The following is a 21,011-nucleotide window of genomic DNA, read 5'->3' as shown; positions in this document are numbered from 1 at the left end:
AGTAGAATACAGTAAACATATAAACTCTCATATCTTACCAATACATTTCCAGAAGGTGGAGCATGTAGGGATTTACTTTCCTGTGGCAATTTAGAAATGAATGCAGGAGATTCATCTTCTACCTCCTCCAAAACAACAATACACACTCGACTCATTCGCTCTTCTAAAATACTAAATTCCAAGCTATGTGATAAAAGTCACAGTTGGAAGAGCCCAAGTAGTTTTTCCTCCTGTTCTGATGACACTTAGAACCATTCTCTGTACAGCTCAGCTGGTTTTTTAAAGTTAATAAGTACTACCAGAAAGACTGAAGTTTAAAATTATGACTACATAACTTACAACTTCCTAAAACTAACAGAATTCTGTTATTTTCTGTTGGGTTATTGCAATACTTAAAAGAAATTTCACATCAATATGTCAATTAACTAAAAATGAGTCCAGTACAAGCTCACATAAAAGTATCTTTTCCCTACCAAAATTTCTGTCTCACAGAAATTTACTTGCATAAAAAGATCATTGTGTTGGGTAACAACACCACGCGATGCGGAATGAAATGAGAAACAACTGCGGTGGCAGAGATAATTACAGCTATACCCACTCTTGCCTGCAAGGTCATATAGTTACCAGTAGCTGGCTTGCTTACAATTGAAAATAAAAAATAAAATCTCACTATTCTGTTTCCACTTCTAATTTGTCTTCATTTCTTCGGCTTCATTGGCTTCATGCAGGTACTATCCAGAAAAACAAAACAAAACATCTAGAGCTCAGCACAAATTCTTAAAATGCAGCTCAGAGGCTGACAATTCTTTCTGTGTTTGGGAAAGGAAAAAAAAAAAAACACTCTGCATTAATAGCAAAGCTGCAGTGCATTTACATTCGATGAGTCAGACCACAAGAGACAATGGGACTCTTGGTACTAGAATACAGCTTGATTAATCCAGATATTCCATATAATAGAAGAAACACAGATAGCCTTATTCCCATCGATAGCATAAGCAAGGCAGAGCTTTCATTCTTTCTTCATCAGGCAGTTGTCTGTGGCTGCTCCAGCAAAAGGGCACAGGCACCAGGCAGAAATGGTGTTAGCGGGGAATCCTGAAGGCATCTGAGCTCAAATTACCGCTTCAGGCTTTTCATTTAAAAAAAAAAAAAAAAAAGAGAGAGAGAGAGTGAGCGAGCGAAAACTCCAGTAGTTTATCATTCCAGTGTTTCCTTTGATCTCCACATGAATACAGCTTCCATTAAATAGTCTTCATTCAGAGGAAGAAACAGCAGACTATGCATCTTCTTTGAGCCAAATACTTTATTCAATCATCTGCCTCTGTGCCAATACAGTTTCCTTCCACTGTGAAAACCGCTACAGTTATCCTTTTCAGTAGATTTCAGATTGCCTTCCTGGTACTCAGATGATCTTGCAAAATGCCACTGATACCTCCAAATGAGTAGGTCCTTAAAAATATGTACAGAACCTCAGGACTGGCCCCACGGAAGCATTCTAACTGAGCAACAATCTGAGTAGCAAAGACTGCAGAACCGCAGGATGAAATGCCTAGTAATGCTCACATGTTACACTTACCAGAGGTCTGAGCTACTGCTTGGGATGTAACTTCCTCTAGAAGCAGAAAAAATAGTGCTTTTGGACTGCCTTTACAATTAGAAGGCTCATGCCAGTTCTGTGACTAATCCAGATCAAACTGAAAAATTCTTTAACTGAAAAATGAGTGTGCTTTTAACATTTTCCACTAAAAGCCACAAGGAAATCTGGTGTACTGCCTCTGCTGACTAACACTGGTTTTAGCAAGTAAACAATTCTAAACAGCTTAACTGTTTTCGTATGTTACAATATAGCAAATGTTTAACCCTATAAAGACAGCTGCATTAAGAAAATCTGCAGTGAATCCATATATGAGAATTAGAAATGAAGAAATATTTTATGTGAATATAAAAACCATGAACCTAAGGTTTTACTCTTACCAAGACCATTTAAAAATCTACCAGATATATGTTATTTTCAAGGGTGCAGAGAAGTTTAAACAAAAGAAATTTAAGATTTACTAACAACTTCTAAGTTGTGGGATTTAATCAAGTCATTTTTAAAGGAAAAAAATAATTTCATAATGCAGAAATCTTAAGTCTAAAATTATATGGACCATTTGAATTTTCATCAAAGAAATTAAATAATTATACTTCCCACCCGGAAATTGAATAAAGACTTAAAATCTGTTAAAACATAAATTGTTTGAAGTCCTTACTACTGAATTATTTATGTTAAAGGCAAAGGCTAACACAAAGAAAGCAAAGAATCTCCCTTAGCTATAAAATTAATATTCTCAAATCTACAAATATGTAGCAAAACCTACCAATTTATAGTTGGCTTTCTCCCCCCATTTTTTTGTTTACTCAATGATGTGGTTATTTCCCAACAGAAAAATTACCAAAAAAAAAAAAAAAAGTGCCATGGTTCCCCTTCAATCTTTCTTTTTTGATTCTATCAACTAGCATTTTTATTACTAAACATAAAACTTATTTTGAACACTTGTGATGTGCTGGGGTGCTATATTTTGTCATTTAATACTCACAATAACCTTCCTACATTCTATTTACAGAGGGAAAAACAGACTCAGAAATTAAGTATTTTATCCAAAGTCGTGGAAATCAGTAAAGTTGTGCCTAATTTCGAACACATGTCCTTTCCCATCTATTCTTCTTTCACTGAGTGCATGTATGCACATACTCAAGATCTTTGCAACCTATAATACCAGACTGTAAAAGCGATCTCAAAAGATAGGTAACCTTTAACAGTTGTGAAAAGTTTGGGTAATGAAGGAATATTTTATTTATTGCAATAATATTCCCAAACAAGTTAATTTGATCTATTTTAAACTTTTTAATTGAATTTATTGGGAGTGTATTGATTCACAAACAAGTTATTTTTAAATGGTCACTTCAGGGCCAGTCTTACCTCATAAGTTGAAGCCAGTTTACTTATGAAAACATAGAGAAAAAAAATTCCAGCATGATATAGACAGGAATGCAAGATTTTAAGAAAAGCTATTAAATATCAATCTATGTAAAAACTGTAACCCTATTATAACTGTACCAAGATACTAAAATATGCTAACAATTTACATAGTTGTATTTTTAAATACATGAAGTGGTTTAAGGCCAAATTAAAGACATGCAAATATTTTGACATACAAAAATGATGTTAACCACCTCCAGGTGGCTAAATCAAAAATATCATCCTGATATTTGAAATGTCTGAAAATGAAACCACTATAGTAACAATATCCTATATTCTATCTTCTGGGTCCCTCCCCCAAAATAATTCTTTTTTTTTTTTACGGGTAATTTTAGCTTGTTCTAAAGTAGACAATGTATAAATGCACCTAATGAAACTTAAGAAGGTGATATCCTGCTTCTTGTTCTATGTCAACTTCCACTTAGGGCTTTCCCAAGCAGAAAACGAGCTTCCTGAGGGCAGGGACTGTTATATACATGATGTTTCCTTCCACTTTCTTCCACCTGTAAATAATTTCACTGAAATGAATTCTATTTTATTCACAAGACTTTGAAGACAGTGGCAAAAATTATAAAACACAATGGGGGGGGGGATTCATACACACATAGAGTTCAATCAACAAACACAAGAGTCATTACCTGCAAAATGAGTTTTGTACTCATAGTGGGTGAGCAACTTAAATGTAGAAGTTGACCGGATATAAAACAATGACATTGGATGACAGCTAAAACTAAGGGCTCATGAATCAGCCTACCTCAAGTTCAAATTCTAATTCCATTATTTTTTAATTGTGCCTTTGAACAAGGCTACTTAAATTCCGGAGCCTAAATTTCTATTAATAACACTTAAAAATAATAATAACCTCCAGAGATTTTTATCTAGAAGAAATACTGTAGTAGCAGTGACTGAGAATGCAGGTTTATAGCTGAACTGCTTGTACTGTAATCTAGTTTCCCACTAACAAACACAACCCTGTTACCTCAAGAAGGTTACTTAACCTCTCTGTGAATAATTTCAACAACATCTATTAAGTAACATTAACAGAATATACTTTATAGTGTTATTCATAGTGAAAAAGACAATCATTATTATGGACAGTTCAGTATTTGAATGATAGCCCCAGTGAAATCAGTGAGTGGGCTATCAACAACCTCCCCTTATTGGTGAGGTGTTTTAGACTAGTGGCTGGAGATCCCATTGTTAGTTACTAAATCCCCATCCTTCTCAGGCCTCTTAAGAGACTGACTCAAGAAGCTAGTCTTACACTTCAATAACCAGACAAGACTTTACTATTTGTTATTGGGGGGAGCGAGCAGTAAAGTTAGGCAAGAAGTAGGACTACGGGTTTTTTCTATTATTCCAGATTCACTATTTTATAGTCTCAGAAAAAGTGAAAGGGTAAAAACTTCTGGCCCATGATATACTATATAATCAAAGTTAGATAAAAATACTAAAAGATAAGTATTTTCATATTTTTTAAGTTAACAGCACTGTTTTATATCTTCTAAATAAGATAGGCCCCAAACCTCAAGAAACTCACATCTTGTAAAAGAGTATTTAAGAGTTAATAAGTATTTAAGAAATTAGGAATGGAGCAAGTACTTAAATAACAAGTTATAGTCAAAGATTGTGCAAATTAAGTTCAACATTGCTTATTGCTGTTGTTTTTCAGAAGAACAATAGTTGAGGGAATGTGTTTTTTTCTTGAGGCGCTTACTCTTTTAGGCCAAATTAGATGACATGTTTAGTAAACCAACAATTTTTCAACTCCAACAACTTCATAATCCTCCTCTTCTTTAATCCTATCAAAAAGCTTACTCCTACTCTTCACAGATCAAGAAATGTTGTGAGGCACCTTTAAATCTTCCTTTTACTGATAAAATGTAATGTCCTGAAAGATTATCTTAGGTTCCTAATTTTGATGCACTGGAATTTTTTTGTCACAAATTATTTTTCCTTTCTGTATAGAGATTCAACCCAAAACTCAATTTATCTCTTGCAAATCTGTGAATCCACAGAATAAAATATTTTCCTCAGGAATAAGTGACTACTCTGTGTCAAGAGAGTCTATGAGTATTAAAAAAATAAAAAGTTTGTGTTGAACAACGGTAAGGAAGTGAGTTCAAACCATGTTTCAGAAATATTTCTCATAGTTCAAGAATATTAAACAATCATCCTGAACTATACTTCATCTGTCCACATACTTTAGAAAAAGTCTTATGGACAGATTTAAAAGAAAACGGTAAAGAGAAAGGAGGGGAATTTAATAAATTGCTGCTTTCTACGATGTTGGTCAGAATTTCTTGGGATTAGTATAGTACTGAAAAAATGTCACTTATACAGTTGACCCTTGAACAACATGGGTTTGAATTGCACAGGTCTACTTATATGTGGGGTTTTCAATAAAAACTGTAAGTGTATTTTCTATTCTTTGTGATTTTCTTACTAATTTCTCTAGTTTACTTTAGTACAAGAATACAGTATATAAATAAATGTGACATACAAAATATGTGTTAATTGACTGTTTATGTTATCAGTAAGGCCCCTGGTTAACAATAAACTATTATTAATTAAGCTACTAACAGAAGTCAAAATTTATACATAGATTTTCAACTGTTCAGTGGAGAGGGAAGGTCAGCACCCCAATCCTGTATTGTTGAAGGGTCAGCTGTATATAAATACACCAGCTTAAAAAAATGATGAATTCAAACTTCTTTTAAAGAAGTTTGATCTTCCTCAATCAGTGGATTGAGTGCCAACCTGAGAACCAATGTGTCACTGGTTCAATTCCCAGTCAGGGCACATGCCTGGATTGTGGGCCAGGTCCCCAGTTGGGGACACATGAGAGCCAACCACACTTTGATGTTTCTCTCCCTCTCATTCTCCCTCCCTTTCCCTCTCTCTAAAAGTAAATAAATAAAATCTTTAAAAAAAATTTAAAAAAAACAAAGATCAGATTTAATTCTCTGCCTATAATGTATTTATAAGCTAGACCACTTACTTGAAATGACTGACAACCAATATTACCTGAAGATCTCAAGTGGTTTGACCCAAATGGTATGTTACAATGGTTAAATAATAAATTATTAACCCTTCCATCATTAACATTATATACTGCATATTATTAACACACTGTTAGGATTACATATTATTAGTCTGATGTGTTCTTTGCAAAGACCTACCTATATTCAGCATCCAATCTTACCATTTTCCATTCTACTAAAATATTCAGTTTTTAGGTAAATACAGAGCCTTATGACAAACACTAGATCTCTCAGCCTCCCTTGTAGCTTGGAGCCACATGACAAAATTCCAACCAGCATTTTCAGTAGAGGTATTGCGTGGCTTCCAGAAAACTTCTTAAAGGACAAATGGCATATCCATCCTAGTTCCTTGAACAGGATCTAGGTCTTTGAGGACTGTGAGACAGAACTGCCATAAAAGCCCTGGACTGTGTCCTTCCCAACTTTTACGTTAGAGAGAAATAGTCTGCCTTGTTGAATCAGTGCAATTTTGAGTCTCTTTTACTTGGAGAGGAAACTAACTCTATGTGATTATCTTACTCTTCATTTAATCAGTATGTATATATCGTTCTAGCCCTGCCCTCCTACCCTCCATCCTCTAGTACAGTACAGCTACTTAAGTTTTCAACAAATTGAATTACAAACACCAGATGCAAACTGTAATAGAAACAATTAACTGATCAGAAAACAGCTCGAACAATCCACTATATTATTCCGAATAAAAGAAGGAAAATTGAGAGGAAAAAGGAAACAAACATTTATCACAGATATTCTCACTGAATTCTCTATCACCATAGGTAGGTACAATTATACAAATTATACATGGGAAGTGGAAGCTCAGGAATATCTAGTCAGTCAGTGACTCATCCACTTACCTGTATTTATTTATCAGCTATGTGCCAGGATTTCTGCTAGGCTCAGGAAATTAAAATGATGACTAAATAGTCAATCCTTGTTCTAATAAGAGCTTATATGCAAATAAATATTATATAACTGCAAACTGATAAACTGTAAAAGAAAAAAAATTGAAGGGGAAGGAACCAAAGCAAGGTCCACATGGCCAGAGCAAACAAACACTTGTGAGGGACAATAATGTGGCTGGAAAAATAGGCAAACTCAGATTATATAGGGCCTTGTACACAAAGCTATAAAATTTGTATTTTTAGTTAAGTTTCTGAAAATGATTAACAATGGAGACTGGATGCAGGACTGAGGGAGAAGAAGGTGTTCATAAACAACTCCCAGGTTTTGACTTGAACAACTAGTACTTACTACAGGTTAAGCAATTTGGGCCTTCTTCAGTTTTCAAATTAAAAAAACGAGGAAGATGGTTTATTATTTAGTATCTAAGGTCCCTTCAATATCTAAATTGGTTTTAAATCTTAATCCGAAATCCCTATCTTTGCATCTACCCTCGTGATTTGAAAACAAAGTGTCAACAATCCCCAAGTTGCCTAATTCTAGGTGGGTGTGAAAAAGTTCCTAAAGGATAGCGAGATCTGGTTTGATCTTCCTCAAACTCTAGTACATTGAAATAATCTATAACCTTTTGGCAAGAATATTTTCAAAACATTCACCAAAATTACAATAGCAACCGACTCAACATATATTTAATATTAATGTTTACATACTCCTATACACATTACTCCAAGAGATTATACAATGTCATATATCTTCGTCCCTTTCTAAGACCTTATGCAACCTAATATTTTGAGTAAATCCAAAAGCACAGGCAACAATAGCAAATATAAACAAGTAGGACTACATAGAGCTAAAAAGCTCTGCACAGCAAAGAAAACCATCAACAAAATAACAAGACAACCCATGAAATGGGAACAAAATGTACAATCCATATACCTGATTAAGGTTTATTATCTAAAATATATAAGGAATTCATACAACTCAACAACAAAAACACATGTACAGTTGATCCTTGAACAACATGGGCTTGAACTGGGCAGATCCACATAAATGCAGTCTTTTTTTTTCTTTTTCAGTAAGTACACTGGCCTCCCATATCCTAGTGGTTCACATCCATGGATTTATCAGTCAACCACAGATCTTATACAGTACATTTGATATGTGGTTGGGAGTCCACTGACACAAAGGGGACTTCTTCCATGCCATTTTACATAAGGACTTCAGCATCTGAGGATTTTGCTACCAGTGGGGGGCACCTGGAACCAATCCCCTATGGATAACTGAGGGACGACTGTAATTAATTTGGGTGGAGTCAAACATTATACATGGAATTTGGACTGCTGGAGCAAACCCCCATGTTATTCAAGGGTCAACTGCAACATGATTTAAAAAATGGGCAAAGGACCTAACTAGGTATTTTCTAAAGACATACAAATGGCCAGACAATACATACATGAAAAGGTGCTTAACATCACTAATCGTTCAGGAAATGCAAAGCCAATTGACAGTGAGATTTTACTTCCTACACGTGAGGATGGCGAATATCAAAAACATGAGATAACAAGTGTTCATAGGGATATGAAGACAGGGGAACCCTGGCAAACAATATTTCGAGCTGTTGCCGGGAATGCAAAATTACTGTTTAGAACCACAGGTGGCTGAACCCTTGAATGTGAAACCAACAGATATTAAGGGCTGACTATATTTATTGGGAAAAAACAAACATAAAAGGACACCCACACAGTTCAAACCCGTGTTGTTCCAGGATCAACCTGACTATACTCGCCAGAGATTTGGTCACTGGTAAGAATGCAACATATGAACATATTGATTGGTACTGGTATGTAAAGATACCTTCTAATTGCCCATCTTCTAAGATACCCAGGGGCTTTTATGAAGCTGTTCATAAACTTCATCATTGCCATTCTTTCCTCCTCTACTGTATTGGAACAATGCTTTCTCAAAGACACTGAATGTCTACTAGACAGAAAATATCAAAACTTACTCTTGATGATTATATTTTGGAGAAAATGATTGAAACACTATAACTATTTATAATACAAGAATAATAACTTAGCTACCCAAAGAGTAAGAAAGTGTCATCTAACAGAAATATAAAGTGAGGCACATATGTACTTTTAAATTTTCTAGTAAACTCATTTTAAAATGGTGAAATACATTTTAAAAATCAAAAGTTGATGCTTAAACAACACAGGATTAAGGGTGCTAAACCCCCAGGCAGTCAGAAGTCTGAGTATAACTTTGAGTCCTCAAAAAGTTTAGTCCTCCCTTGGTATCTGCAGGGGACTGGTTCCAGGATCCCCCACGAATATCAAAATCCTTGGGTGCTCAAGTGCCCTATATAAAATGGCATGAACAAAGTATACAGTCAGCTCTTTGAATTCGCAAACTCCCAACTGCAGACTGAAAATGCCATTTTTGGTCTTGACTGATGTGGCTCAGTGGGTTGAACATCATCCCACAAACCAAAGGTTGCCAGTTCGATCCCCAGTCAAGGCACATGCCTAGGTTGTGGGCCAGGCCCCTGGTCGGGTTGTGCAAGAGGCAACCAATCAATGTTTCTCTCTCACATTGGTGTTTCCCTCCCTCCCTTTTTTCTTCCTTTCTCCTCTCTCTAAAATAAATAAATAAATAGATAAATAAAATCGTTTTTTTTTTGTTGTTTTTTTTTAAAGCAGCCCTGACTAGTGTGGCTTAATGGGATGGGTGTTGTACCACAAAGCATAAGGTCACCAGTTCAATTCCCAGTCAGGGCACACACCTGGGTTTGCAGGTCAGGTCCTTGGTTGGGTGCATGCAAGAGGTAACCAACCAATGATGTTTCTCTGGCACATGGATGTTCCCCCCGCCCCCCAAAAGAAATAAATAGCCCTGGCTGGTGCCACTCAGTAGATTGAATGCCGGTCTTCGAACCAAATGGTTGCTGGTTCAATTCCTGGTCAGGACACACACCTGGTTTATGGGCCAGGTCCCCAGTTGGGGGCGTGTGAAAGACAACTGATCTATGTTGCTCTCACACATCCATATTTCTTTCTCTCTTTCTCCCTTCTTTCCCCTCTCTCTAAAAATAAAAATAAAATCTTTTTAAAAATGTTAAATAAATGAACAAATAAAATCTTTAGAAAAAGAAAAAAAGCAGAGCATGGGAAATATATATTTAGAAAATATCATACTGTACAACACTGGCTTAGACCTGTGAGGACTAGCTTTTCAAGAGGTTAGCTGTTCTAGACAGAAACCTGACATGCCATCTATGTTACTGTCTTAAGAAAAAGAACAGTTTAGATTTTTATGGTAGCCCAGAGTCAATAATATCAATAGACACTATTTAGATTGTTGTATAGTAAAATAACATTAGAAGCTAATGGCATTAATTGACTTTATACTTCTGAATGGCTCACTGGTCTCTTCCCTCAAAACACATACAGACCTCTAATAATTTTATCACAATATTAACCCTGGCTTGAGGGCAACAATGTATTTTCTTATGAAACAAAGGACATGAACTTCACAGATGCCATTTTCCTCACTATTCAGAAGACTCTCCACGTACATTAGGATTCCATAAGTTGGCTAGCTGTCAGCATGTTACTTAATTTCTTTAGGACCCTTCATTTTATTGCTGAAAATAAAACTGATTAAGTAATTTTGATAGTTGTTTTCAGTTCTAACACTTTATGTCCCTTTTCTCATTAGAGTAGGTCAATTGATGGAAAAGAGGTAACAAAAGTGATGGCAGTGACCACAGATTAGGTTTTTCAGTAAGTCTGGCTATGAGGAAAGAATAAACTGGGCAATGTTTAGCCCAAAAATGGTTAAAGAAAAAAAGCTTAAGATTAAGATGTTGAAAGTTAAAGAAATTTGGTTTTCAAAAAGAAAAGGAAGAATGCTGCCCAGTGTGGCTCAGTTGGTGGGGCGCCATCCCGTGAAGCAAAGGGTCACCAGCTGACTCCCGCTGACTCGCAGTCAGGGCACCCGCACAAGCCTGGACTGCACAAGGTTCAGTCTCCAGTTGGAGCACATTTGAAAGGCAAATGATCGATGTTTTTCCTCTATTTTTCTCCCTCTCTTCCCCTCTCTCTAAAATAAATTAAATCCTTTTTCTTTTAAGAAAGGTAAAGTGATGTCAGCAATACAGCAGAATAGAAAGCCCAAAGACAAACTGATCCATCAATAGGACACAGACCAATTTCCTTTGTGAGAAATTCAGAAACTAGCCAAGAGACTTCTACACTCTGGGAACCAACCCAGAGTGTAAAACCAACCATATATGAAGGCTATGGTAAAATATGACACGCCCTTTTGCTATATTCTCTACCTATGGCACAGTGCCACACAACTGGTAAGAAATCCCCAGCAACAAGTTTCTCCTTAGGGAGGCAAGTAAAGGAACAGACCATACACCTAACATTCCAATTGGGTGGGGGGTGGGGGGGTGGAGGAACTGCCTTCTGTCTTGCCTGTCTCCGAGTACGGGATTCAACACACTCTAGATGCTTGGTGATTGCTGACAACAGAGAAGGCCATCCAGTCTATCATGCAAGTATTCACCATAGCGCCTTCTCACAACTTAGTGCAGAGCAAGCAGATCCCAGTTTTTTCACTTGGCAGGGAGAGAGTTGTACCATGCATCCAACATTCCAATTTTTCTGGGGGTTGCCCAAAGGAATGGCTTCTATCTCACCTGTCTCAGGGCACTGATGAGGCCTGACACACCCTAGATCCTTGAGGTCCACTGAGAACAAAGACAGCAGTTTGAACTAGCACACAAGGACTCACCAGAGCCTCCTACTCCCCAGTGCAGCACAGAACAAGAAGCAGCCAAAGCCCAGATCCCAGCTTTAACCTGGGAATGGAAATAGTTGGACTAAGTGTCCAATGTTCCAACTTTTCTAATGGTTGTCAGAGAGACCGGCTTCTGTCTCACTTGTCTCAGAGTGCTGATGAGAGCCAACATAGTGCAGATGCCTTGAAGTCACTAAGAACAAAGATAGTGGATTGGACTAGTACAAAGGTTTGAATGGCTCTCAGGATCTATGGTCAGGCTAACTGGTTAGTCTTCCCCTACATTAGTCCAATGCATGATGACTGGGTGGCGTGCCTGTTTTTCTAATGTACAGATACCAACACAAATAGTTAAGGAAGGAAACAAAGAAATTAAGAAACTTTACCCCCCCAAAAGAAGACAATACAGTTCCAGTAACCGATACAGGCAAAAGAGAGATAAATAAATTACCTGGCAGAGAATTCAAAATAATAGTAATAAAAGTGCTCACTTAAGAGGAGAACAATACATGAACAGAGTAAAAATTTCAACACAGAAAACTTTTTAAAGAATCCAACAGGAATCTTGAGCTGAAGAATCTAGTGCCTACATAAGGGCACTAGAAAATTCAATAATGGCTTCAACATCAGAGTAGATCATATACAAGAAAGAATCAGTGAACTCAAAGGCAGATTATTTCAAATTATCCAGTCACAGATAAAAAAAAAAAAGAATTAAAATTATGAAGAAAGTTTAAGAGACTTACAAGTGACCATTAAGCAAATCAATATAAAAGATAAGATTATTTCAATTAAACAGTCACAGGAATTAAAAAAAAGAATTAAAATCATGAAGAAAAGTATAAGAGACTTATGAGACACCATCAAGCAAACCAATGTATACATTATAGGGGTCAATACAATCTTATACATAGTATAAGATTGAGAGAAGTCCAGAAAGCTTATTCAAAGGAATAATGGCCAAAAACTTCCTAAATTTAAGGAAGAGAATGGACATCCAGGTCCAGGAAGCCAAACAGACCCCAAAAGCATGAACTCAAAGAAATCCACGCCAGCCTGCAAACTGAAAGGTCCTCAGTTCAATTCCCAATCGGAGCACATGCCTAGGTTTCACACCAGGTCCCCATTTGGTGGCATGCAAGAAGCAACCAATCGATGTATCTCTCGCACATTGATGTTTCTCTCCCTCTCTCCCCTTTCCCCCCTCTCTAAAAATAAATAAACATCTTAAAAAAAACTGTCACAACAAACAAAAAAGAACATCATAAAAATGACAAATGGGTCAATTCATCAGGAAGATAATAATATATATAGACAGAATTAAAAGGAGAAATAGAAAAGGAGAAATAATACAGTAACAGTAGCTGACTTCAATATCCCACTTTCAATAATGAACAGAACACCTAGACAAAAAATCAACAGAACAGTAAGCTTGCACACTATAGATGAAATGGACTTAACAGATATATACCAGACATTCTACTCAAGAGCAGCAGAATATACATTCTTCTTAAGCACGCACAGAACATTCTGCAGGATAGATACCATCTTAGGTCACAAGACAAATTTTAACAAATTCAAGTTTAAATCATACCAAATATCTTCTTTGACCACAAGGGAATGAAATTAGTAATCCACTGCAGAGGAAATATAGAAAATTAGTAAACACGTGGAAGTTAACTAACACACTCTTAAACAACCAATGGATCAAGGAAGAAATCAAAAGGGAAAATAGTATTTTGGAACAAATAACAGAATTATAACATGTCAAAAATTATAGGATATATCAAAAGCACTAGTTCTACGAGGAAACTTTACAATGATAAACAACTACATTAAAAAAGATCTCAAGTGACCTAATACCTCAAGGAGCTAGATAATGAACAAACTAAGCCCAAAGTCAGCAAAAGGAAGAAAATAATACAGATTAGAGCAGAAATGAATGAAACAGAGAATAGAAAAATAATAGGAAAGAGTCAATGAAACTAAGAGTTGGTTTTATGAAAATATAAAGGTTTTTCTGACAAATCTTTAGCTAGACTATGAAAAAAAACCTCACAAATAACATCTAAAATGAAAGAGGAGACATTATAATTGAGGCCAAAGGGGGGGAAAGGATCATAAAGAGACTACATGAACTGTTACATATGCCAACAAATCGGGCAACTTCGAATAAATGAATCAATTCCAGAAACATACAACCTACTAAATCACTGACAGAAATCTAAGCAGATGTATAACTTACAAGGAGACTAAATTAGTAATAAAAATCCTCCTAATAAAGAAAAGCCCAGGACCAGAGGGATGGCTTTCTTGGTAAATTCTACCAAACATTTAAAGGATAATGCCAATCCTTCTCAAACTCTTCCAAGAAATTGAGAAGGAACACTTCCAAAGTCATTTATAAAGCCAGCATAACCCGGATAACCAAAGCCGGAAAAAGACACTACAAGAAAAGAATACTACATTGAATATTTCTAATGAACATAGATGCAAAACTCCTTAACAAAATATTGGCAAAATCAATAGCACATTAAAAGGATCATGCACAATGACCAAGTGGGACTTAAATCATCATACAAAAATCAAGTAATGTGCCCTGGCCAGGTGGCTCAGTTAGTTGGAGTGTCATCCTGTGCACCAATAGGTTGCAGTTTCTATCCTGGTCAGGGTGAATATGGGAAGCAACTGATGGACGTTTTGATATTTCTCTCTCTCCCTTTCTCCCCTTGTATGTCCCCCTCTCTCTAAAATCAGTAAGCATATCCTTGGGTGAGGATTAAAAAAAATAAGGGAGGTGACACAAGACATTAACAGAAGGAAGGATAAAATTTTAAAAACCACGTGGTCATCTCAGTAGATACAGAAATATTTTTTTAAAAAATTCAACAAGCTTTCATGATAAAACTTGCAGCAAACTAGGAATAGAAGATCATTACCTTAACATAATAGAGGTCATTTATAAAATGCCCACAAATTCGACAATGAAAGACTAAAAGCTTTTCCTCTAAGATCAGGAACATGGCAAGTATGCTCACTCTCACTACTTCTTTATAATGTGGTATTGGAATTTCTGGCCAGATCATTTAGACAAGAAAAAGAAATAAATGGACGCAAATCAGAAAGGAAGAAGTAAAACTATTTTTCTTTGCAGATGACATGATCTTATGTAAAAAACCCTTAACACCACACACACACACACACACACACACACACACTAGGATAAATTAATGAATTCAATAAAGGTGCAGGATACAAAAATCAACAAAAATCAGTTGTGTTTCAATAGTCTAAGAATTAACTATCTGGAAAGAAAATTTAGAAAAGTTTATTTACAATAGTATCATAAACAATAAAATAGTAAAAAACTTTTTAAACTAAGGAGGTAAAAGATGTGTAAACTAAAAGTTAAAAAACAGATAAAAGAAACTTAAAAATGACATAAGTAAATGGAAAGATGTCCTGTATTCATGGATTGAAAGAGATAATATTGTTCAAAAGGGGGGGAAGATATAGGGCTGGAGAATAAATAGGGGTGGCGGGGGAATAATGGATGAAGAAGATCACACAGATGCAAAGAAAAAATGTGGGGATCTAGAAAGATGGAAAAATCATCTGGAGTTAAAGAAAGGACTTTTGTCATCAGAAATGGTTGGAGGTTGATGTAGGTAAATTAGTTGGTGGAAGAGAACAGATAAAGTTGAAAAGGAGGAGTATTTAGCAGTTGAAAATAATGGGTTATGGGACCTAGGCTGGATAATAACAAAAATTACGGAAGTGAAGGTAGTTTCAGTACATGAGACAAGATAAGAGGGTGTGGTTATTAGACTTATGTGGTTAGAGACAAATGGGCAGGACATTGGTGTGGAGGTTGTAAAGTATGATGTCCAAAATCTCATCTACAAAGAAATGAAATCACCTAGATGACTGAGACAGATGTAGAAAACAGGAGTGTGATTTCACAGACAACAGCAACAAGAAATAGAAGGCTCACCTAGATAGATGTCATGTGCCTCAAAAGGAAGGTTTTTACAGGTAGGTAGACTAGTAAATGGAGGACTAGAAAAATACTTATTATACTCTCCTCCCTCCTCCCAACACACTCGTGCACTGCACACACATATACACAGAACGAATGAGAATGAGAGAGGCATTTGTAAGCTGTATCAATACTTCCTGGCTATGAGTAAAGGAACAGTTGCCACTTGAAAAGACTTTTGGAGAAAGATGTACCTATGAACACAATGACTTTCTGTTAACACAGTAGATGGAATAAGAAGAGTGCAGATTCAAGTTATATATGAGAACTTAAGGTCTAAATCAATATTCAAATGACTGTTTTCAGATTTGAGTCTGGAAACAATTATGTCCTCTCAAAAGTATGCAAGCAAAGTGTTAAGCCAAATGTAATAATGCAGGTAGTTTTCTAAAATATACCAATTATGCCAGAACAGAGAGAAAGGGAGGAAAAAAACTCAGTTGTCAAGTATGTAGTACTATATTTATGCAATAAAATAATTTTTGAAAGTTAGATTATTTTCTTCAAATTTTTGATTACTTCAAGAAGAAACTGAAATTAAGCAAAGGATTCATCATTCAGACTGGATTGAAGGCCGGACTAAAACACTTAAGTTGTGTTACTTTCAAAATATCCCTTTTGATCTGTCTCTTACCAGTATAATTTTCGGCTGGGACTTATGTTAACTACCCGCACCTCCGCCAAGTGACTTATATGCTACCAGGCCCAGGATAAACACACTTCTGAGATATAATTACATTACTAATTGCATAATTAACAATCTTTCAGTAACTTAGGCCCAAATTAGGCTCAAAGACAACTTAGGCTCAATATTACAAATTAGTAGAGGGTAAAATTTTTATTTTAAACAAGCTAAATTTCTGTCTTTTAAAAAGATTGAGGAAAAGTTATTTCCAATTCATTTAGGTTTCTACAATGTGGTCATAATGGAGTAAATGCAGTCTCAAGTTACAGCACTTAAAGATTGAAGGGAGAAAACTTTCTATTTAAAAATATGTTGCTACAGTTACCCAATGTTTACTTTTATAACCAATAATTATATGAGATGTCCCAGGAATTCCAACAAGTGCAGTAAGATCAGTAGCTGAAGTATATGCTAGTTATGTCACGCACAAATTGAGACTGCATGTGTCAAGTCAATTTCAAAGTAGTTCTCATTTGGAAAATACTAAAGAAAATGATGCACATCTTTCTAAACTGTAGAAGAGCAGAGATAAAAATACTGAACGTAACAATTTCAAAATTCAAGTGATGACTCAGAACATTTTTTCGTATTTTTGTTCCTTTTATTAAAGAATGCTATCTAAAATTATCAAATTTTATTGGCTTCTAGTCTTGAAATAAGGAAAAGGTGTTTTTAATGTATTTCAGTTATGGAATTTGTTTGCATAAAGATTTTAATGCCCGTGATAAACCTGTAAAAAGCCATGCTTATAACCTAATGTTACTTCAGAGTAAAACAATGTCAATTCCTTTAGATGTAGTCAATTTTTAAGTTCTTAAATGAAAAGAAAGGGTCCCTCTCAGAATAAAAACTAGCTCATTATTGACTGAGTAGTTAAATCTGTTATTCATTATTATATTATCATGTTTTTGTATGTTTTGTTCACAATCAGAACATTCAATATTGGCAGAATACCTACAAAACTTTTGACCCCAATATAATTTTAATGAGATTTAAAAATTATTAGGCTCATCATTACAGCATAATTGGCCTTCCACAAAGTGACTACTTTTCTGCATTATAGAATATCAAATGTTTGTTCTTCACTACGAGAGCTATCCTACACTAAAATAAAATAGTATGTCACATTCAACTGATTTAAACAATAGAGAGACTTAAAAATAACAAGAAGTGAAGTAAGGTGGATCTAAGATGCTTAATGCTATCACACAAGACACCTAGGATCTTTCCAGCTTTTCTCTGTCAGATTCCGCATGGCCCTTAGGATAATTCCCTTCATAGTCACAAAATACCTGATAAACATCAAGGCATGATATCAGGCACATATTGTTGTGCAGTAGAAGAGGGACACCCCTGACATTGACCAGAGTTGGCACACATGTCCCTTTCTAAACAAATCACTATTAGGCAGAGGAGGATTACCACGATTAGCTTATATAATTAGGGACTTCTCAAAGTCCCTATATAGGGACAGAGGTGGGCATCCAAACAAAACTGGGGGCCTGCAAGGAAGGAAGCAGGTTATGGCCAGTGTATAGGTACCCAACATGTTATTTACAATACAGAAAAATTAAATCTTGGCATTTTATTTCAATAGTTTAATTTTCCCACCATTATGAATTAATCTCAACTTGGTAGTACTAAACAATACTCTGAGGACTCTAGAGACATATTTTTATTTGCTTTAAATATCTTATTGTTTTTTTCCCATTACCATTTATCCGCCCCCATACCCTCTTCCACCTCCATCCACATTCATAACCGTCCTGGGCCACATGCAGCCCAAGGGCTGGACACCCCTGGTAGACATAGGTCACATCACATCAACAGTGCTGAGATGAGAACACATTCCAACAGGGTAGCCAGGATGAGGGTTGATCTAAAAACCATGTCACTAGTGTCAAAGAAGCTGAAAGCATTTTGTCCGAAAATGAGCCAGGTAATGTATGACAGCTTCAAAGTATCTGAAGTATTGTTATTGTGATGCGATGCCAAATTGCATAGTTCTAGAGGTAAGAATTCAGATCAATGAACAATAACAACAAGGAAGATAAAACCTGGTTCAGTGTAAGGCAGTACTTTTATCTAGCATTATTTTTTCTGAAGATGGACAAGGTGGCTGTTCACATGGGGCAGGGATGAACATCCCAGCTAAGCTGAACACCTGCTGGTTCTGTGCACTTTATGTGAAGTCAGCTGTAACAACATGCCTGCAATGTAGTTTTTAATTGCAATTTCACAGATAAAAATCACATGGCTAAGAAGTGGAGAAAACTGGATTCTAATCCAGTCCATCTGTCTCCAAAGCTGGCTCTTCCTACACTTCACACACCTAAGAGAAGTTAAATTAGCAGTTGTTAAAGTAGCATATGGGACTTCTGAGTTGGTGAAAACTGAGTATCATCTGATTTGAAGTCCCTTTCAAAATTAAGATGCCAGAAATGAAAAGTACTACTTCCTTCATTTGTAGGAGCACTTCCTACTTTAAGAATGCTTTCATATCTATTCTCACAAAAATGGTTTAAGGTAAATAAGCTCTTGGCATTCTACCTCAGAGAGGAAGAGGACAACAAAGGTGGATTTCTTCAACTTCCTTCTGGTTTATCTCCAAACATATTTGTTTATTTTCAACTCCCCAGGTCTTTCATTCATTCAGCGCTCATTTTATTAAGCAAGTTTTAACATGCCAGCTACCAAATCTCAATGACTTACAGTCTGATGAGAAGAGCCTGTAGTCATAGAGGAAAAAGTTTATTTAGAAATATTTCTATCTTCTTACAGATCTTACTTTATACATTCTAATTCCTTTCTCATATCACTTTCATTTATCCCTCACTGCTGTCTCTGCTCCTTCTTCTTGGCTATAGAAAACTTCTCTTCCTCCCTAACAAGCTACTAATCCATTTGGTATATGTTTCACCTTCCTGCATGCAATCTGACTTCCATACTCACCACTCGAATTGAAATTACTCTAAGGTGCCCTGGCTGGCATAGCTCAGTGGCTTGAGCGCAGGTTGCGAACCAAAGCATCGCAGGTTCGATTCCCAGCCAGGGCACATGCCTGGGTTGCAGGCCACAGCCCCCAGCAACTGCACATTGATGTTTCTATCCCTCCCTTCCCCCCACCTTTCCCTCTGTAAAAATAAATAAATAAAATCTTAAAAAAAAAAAAAAAAAAGAAATTGCTCTAAGGTCACCAATAATTATCTACTGCAAAATCTTTGTTTTTCTCAACTACTCTACAATGCTGGATACCAATGGTCTTTATTAAACTCTCTTCTTGCTACCTCCATAAAAATTTCACCTATTTTTCCCAACCTTTTGGGGCCCCTTTCAGTTAGCTTTCCTTCCACCACCTGTACTTTAATGCTGGCTCTTTCAGCTCATGCTTTTTCCTCCTGGCCTACCACCTCTTCCTAGACAATCTCATCTATTTCTGTAATACCAGCCATTACCTACATGAGTCTTCATTTCTACTCCTAACTCCCCAACTCAATTTCCAAATGCTCAGTGGGCCATTTTACCTGCATATTCCACATTATCTCAGATTCAGCATATCAAAATTCAATTTATCACCCTTAGGTCCCTCCCTCAAAGTGTTGTTTTTCTGAAAGTCTTAGGTTGGTTAATAGTAATGGCACCACCAATACACAGTAACCCAGAATATAAAAATAATTATTTCTGAAAGCCTTACCTTACTTCATCTCCCATTTTTAATTTTTAGTCACCCTGTTCCAGGCATTTTACCAAAAATCTTCCAGAAAACTCTCTTCCCTCACAGTGACCTAGTTCAGACCCACTTCAGTCCTCACATGAGTTATCAAAATCACTTCCTAACTGGTCTCTCAACTCTTGGTTCTCCTTTCTCTACCCATCCATCCATCCTTGTAGCAGATATAGTTTTTTTACAAGAATCTCTTCCTTCATGGAGTACACCTGATCCAGACATATATAAGAGACTTGGGACTGGCTGGAGTACTACCTACCTACTCCTAGCGACATGTCTAGTTCAGGGAAGAACATATGATCAAAACCTTCCTCAGGACTTTACTTCCTTGCCAAGGACTTTACTTTCTTGCCAAAGAAAAGACACTCTCTTTTCTTTTGGGATTTTAAGCAAGGCCAATATAAGCTAAACTGCCTATAGCAGGGAAGAAGGGGCAAAGTTTAAAAAGGGTAGGATGCGATGGAGAATCTACTGTCACCAAGTTCTGGATCTAGCTCTGCCTGACCATTCCTATCACCTAGCCAATAAATTTCCTCTTGTGTTTAAGCCACTTTGACTTGTGATGTCTGTTATCTGTAACCAAGAGGCCTGATTAACAATCCTCTATACCACCCATTACTTTTCTAAGTCATAGACAAAATGTTATGTGCCTGCTTTTATTTAATCAACTACATTTTGTTAAAGTACACTGTATACTCAAGACATCCACCACTATCTTGCCTTTTAAGTTTCCAGTATATAAATGCACTTGTTGCAATTGAAATAGTCCAGGTCATTCTATACAGCTG

At 36.2% G+C, this 21,011-nt stretch overlaps 1 protein-coding gene and 2 long non-coding RNA genes across 10 annotated transcripts in view; 1 reads left to right on the top strand and 2 right to left on the bottom strand.

The window, feature by feature from the left end:
• ANKRD28 (ankyrin repeat domain 28) overlaps positions 1–21,011 on the bottom strand; it is a 175,847-nt gene that overhangs the window by 105,414 nt on the left and 49,422 nt on the right. The window contains exon 1 of one of the 8 annotated variants that reach the window (XM_028518971.2): positions 39–2,432. The exons of 5 other annotated variants lie outside the window; for them this stretch is intronic. In XM_028518971.2, coding sequence (XP_028374772.1) covers positions 39–155 — 117 coding nt within the window. In that variant the 5' untranslated portion in view covers positions 156–2,432. Of the gene's footprint in view, positions 1–38; positions 2,433–21,011 lie in introns of those variants that run through there. 2 more of the 8 variants (XM_036030617.1, XM_036030615.1) reach the window with 2 other exon arrangements.
• Positions 6,196–9,517, bottom strand: LOC118501591. The gene is made up of 2 exons (XR_004904214.1): positions 8,148–9,517; positions 6,196–8,106 (listed from the first exon to the last, which is right to left on the bottom strand). It is a non-coding gene; the product is annotated as an uncharacterized LOC118501591 (long non-coding RNA).
• On the top strand, positions 18,255–20,752 carry LOC118501590. The gene is made up of 2 exons (XR_004904213.1): positions 18,255–19,472; positions 19,689–20,752. It is a non-coding gene; the product is annotated as an uncharacterized LOC118501590 (long non-coding RNA).

This window comes from Phyllostomus discolor, chromosome 7 (genome assembly GCF_004126475.2).
Source record: "Phyllostomus discolor isolate MPI-MPIP mPhyDis1 chromosome 7, mPhyDis1.pri.v3, whole genome shotgun sequence".
Taxonomy (NCBI): Eukaryota; Metazoa; Chordata; class Mammalia; order Chiroptera; family Phyllostomidae; genus Phyllostomus; species Phyllostomus discolor.
The sequence above is the reverse complement of the archived record's forward strand: the minus strand, read 5'-3'. Positions and strand labels throughout refer to the sequence as shown.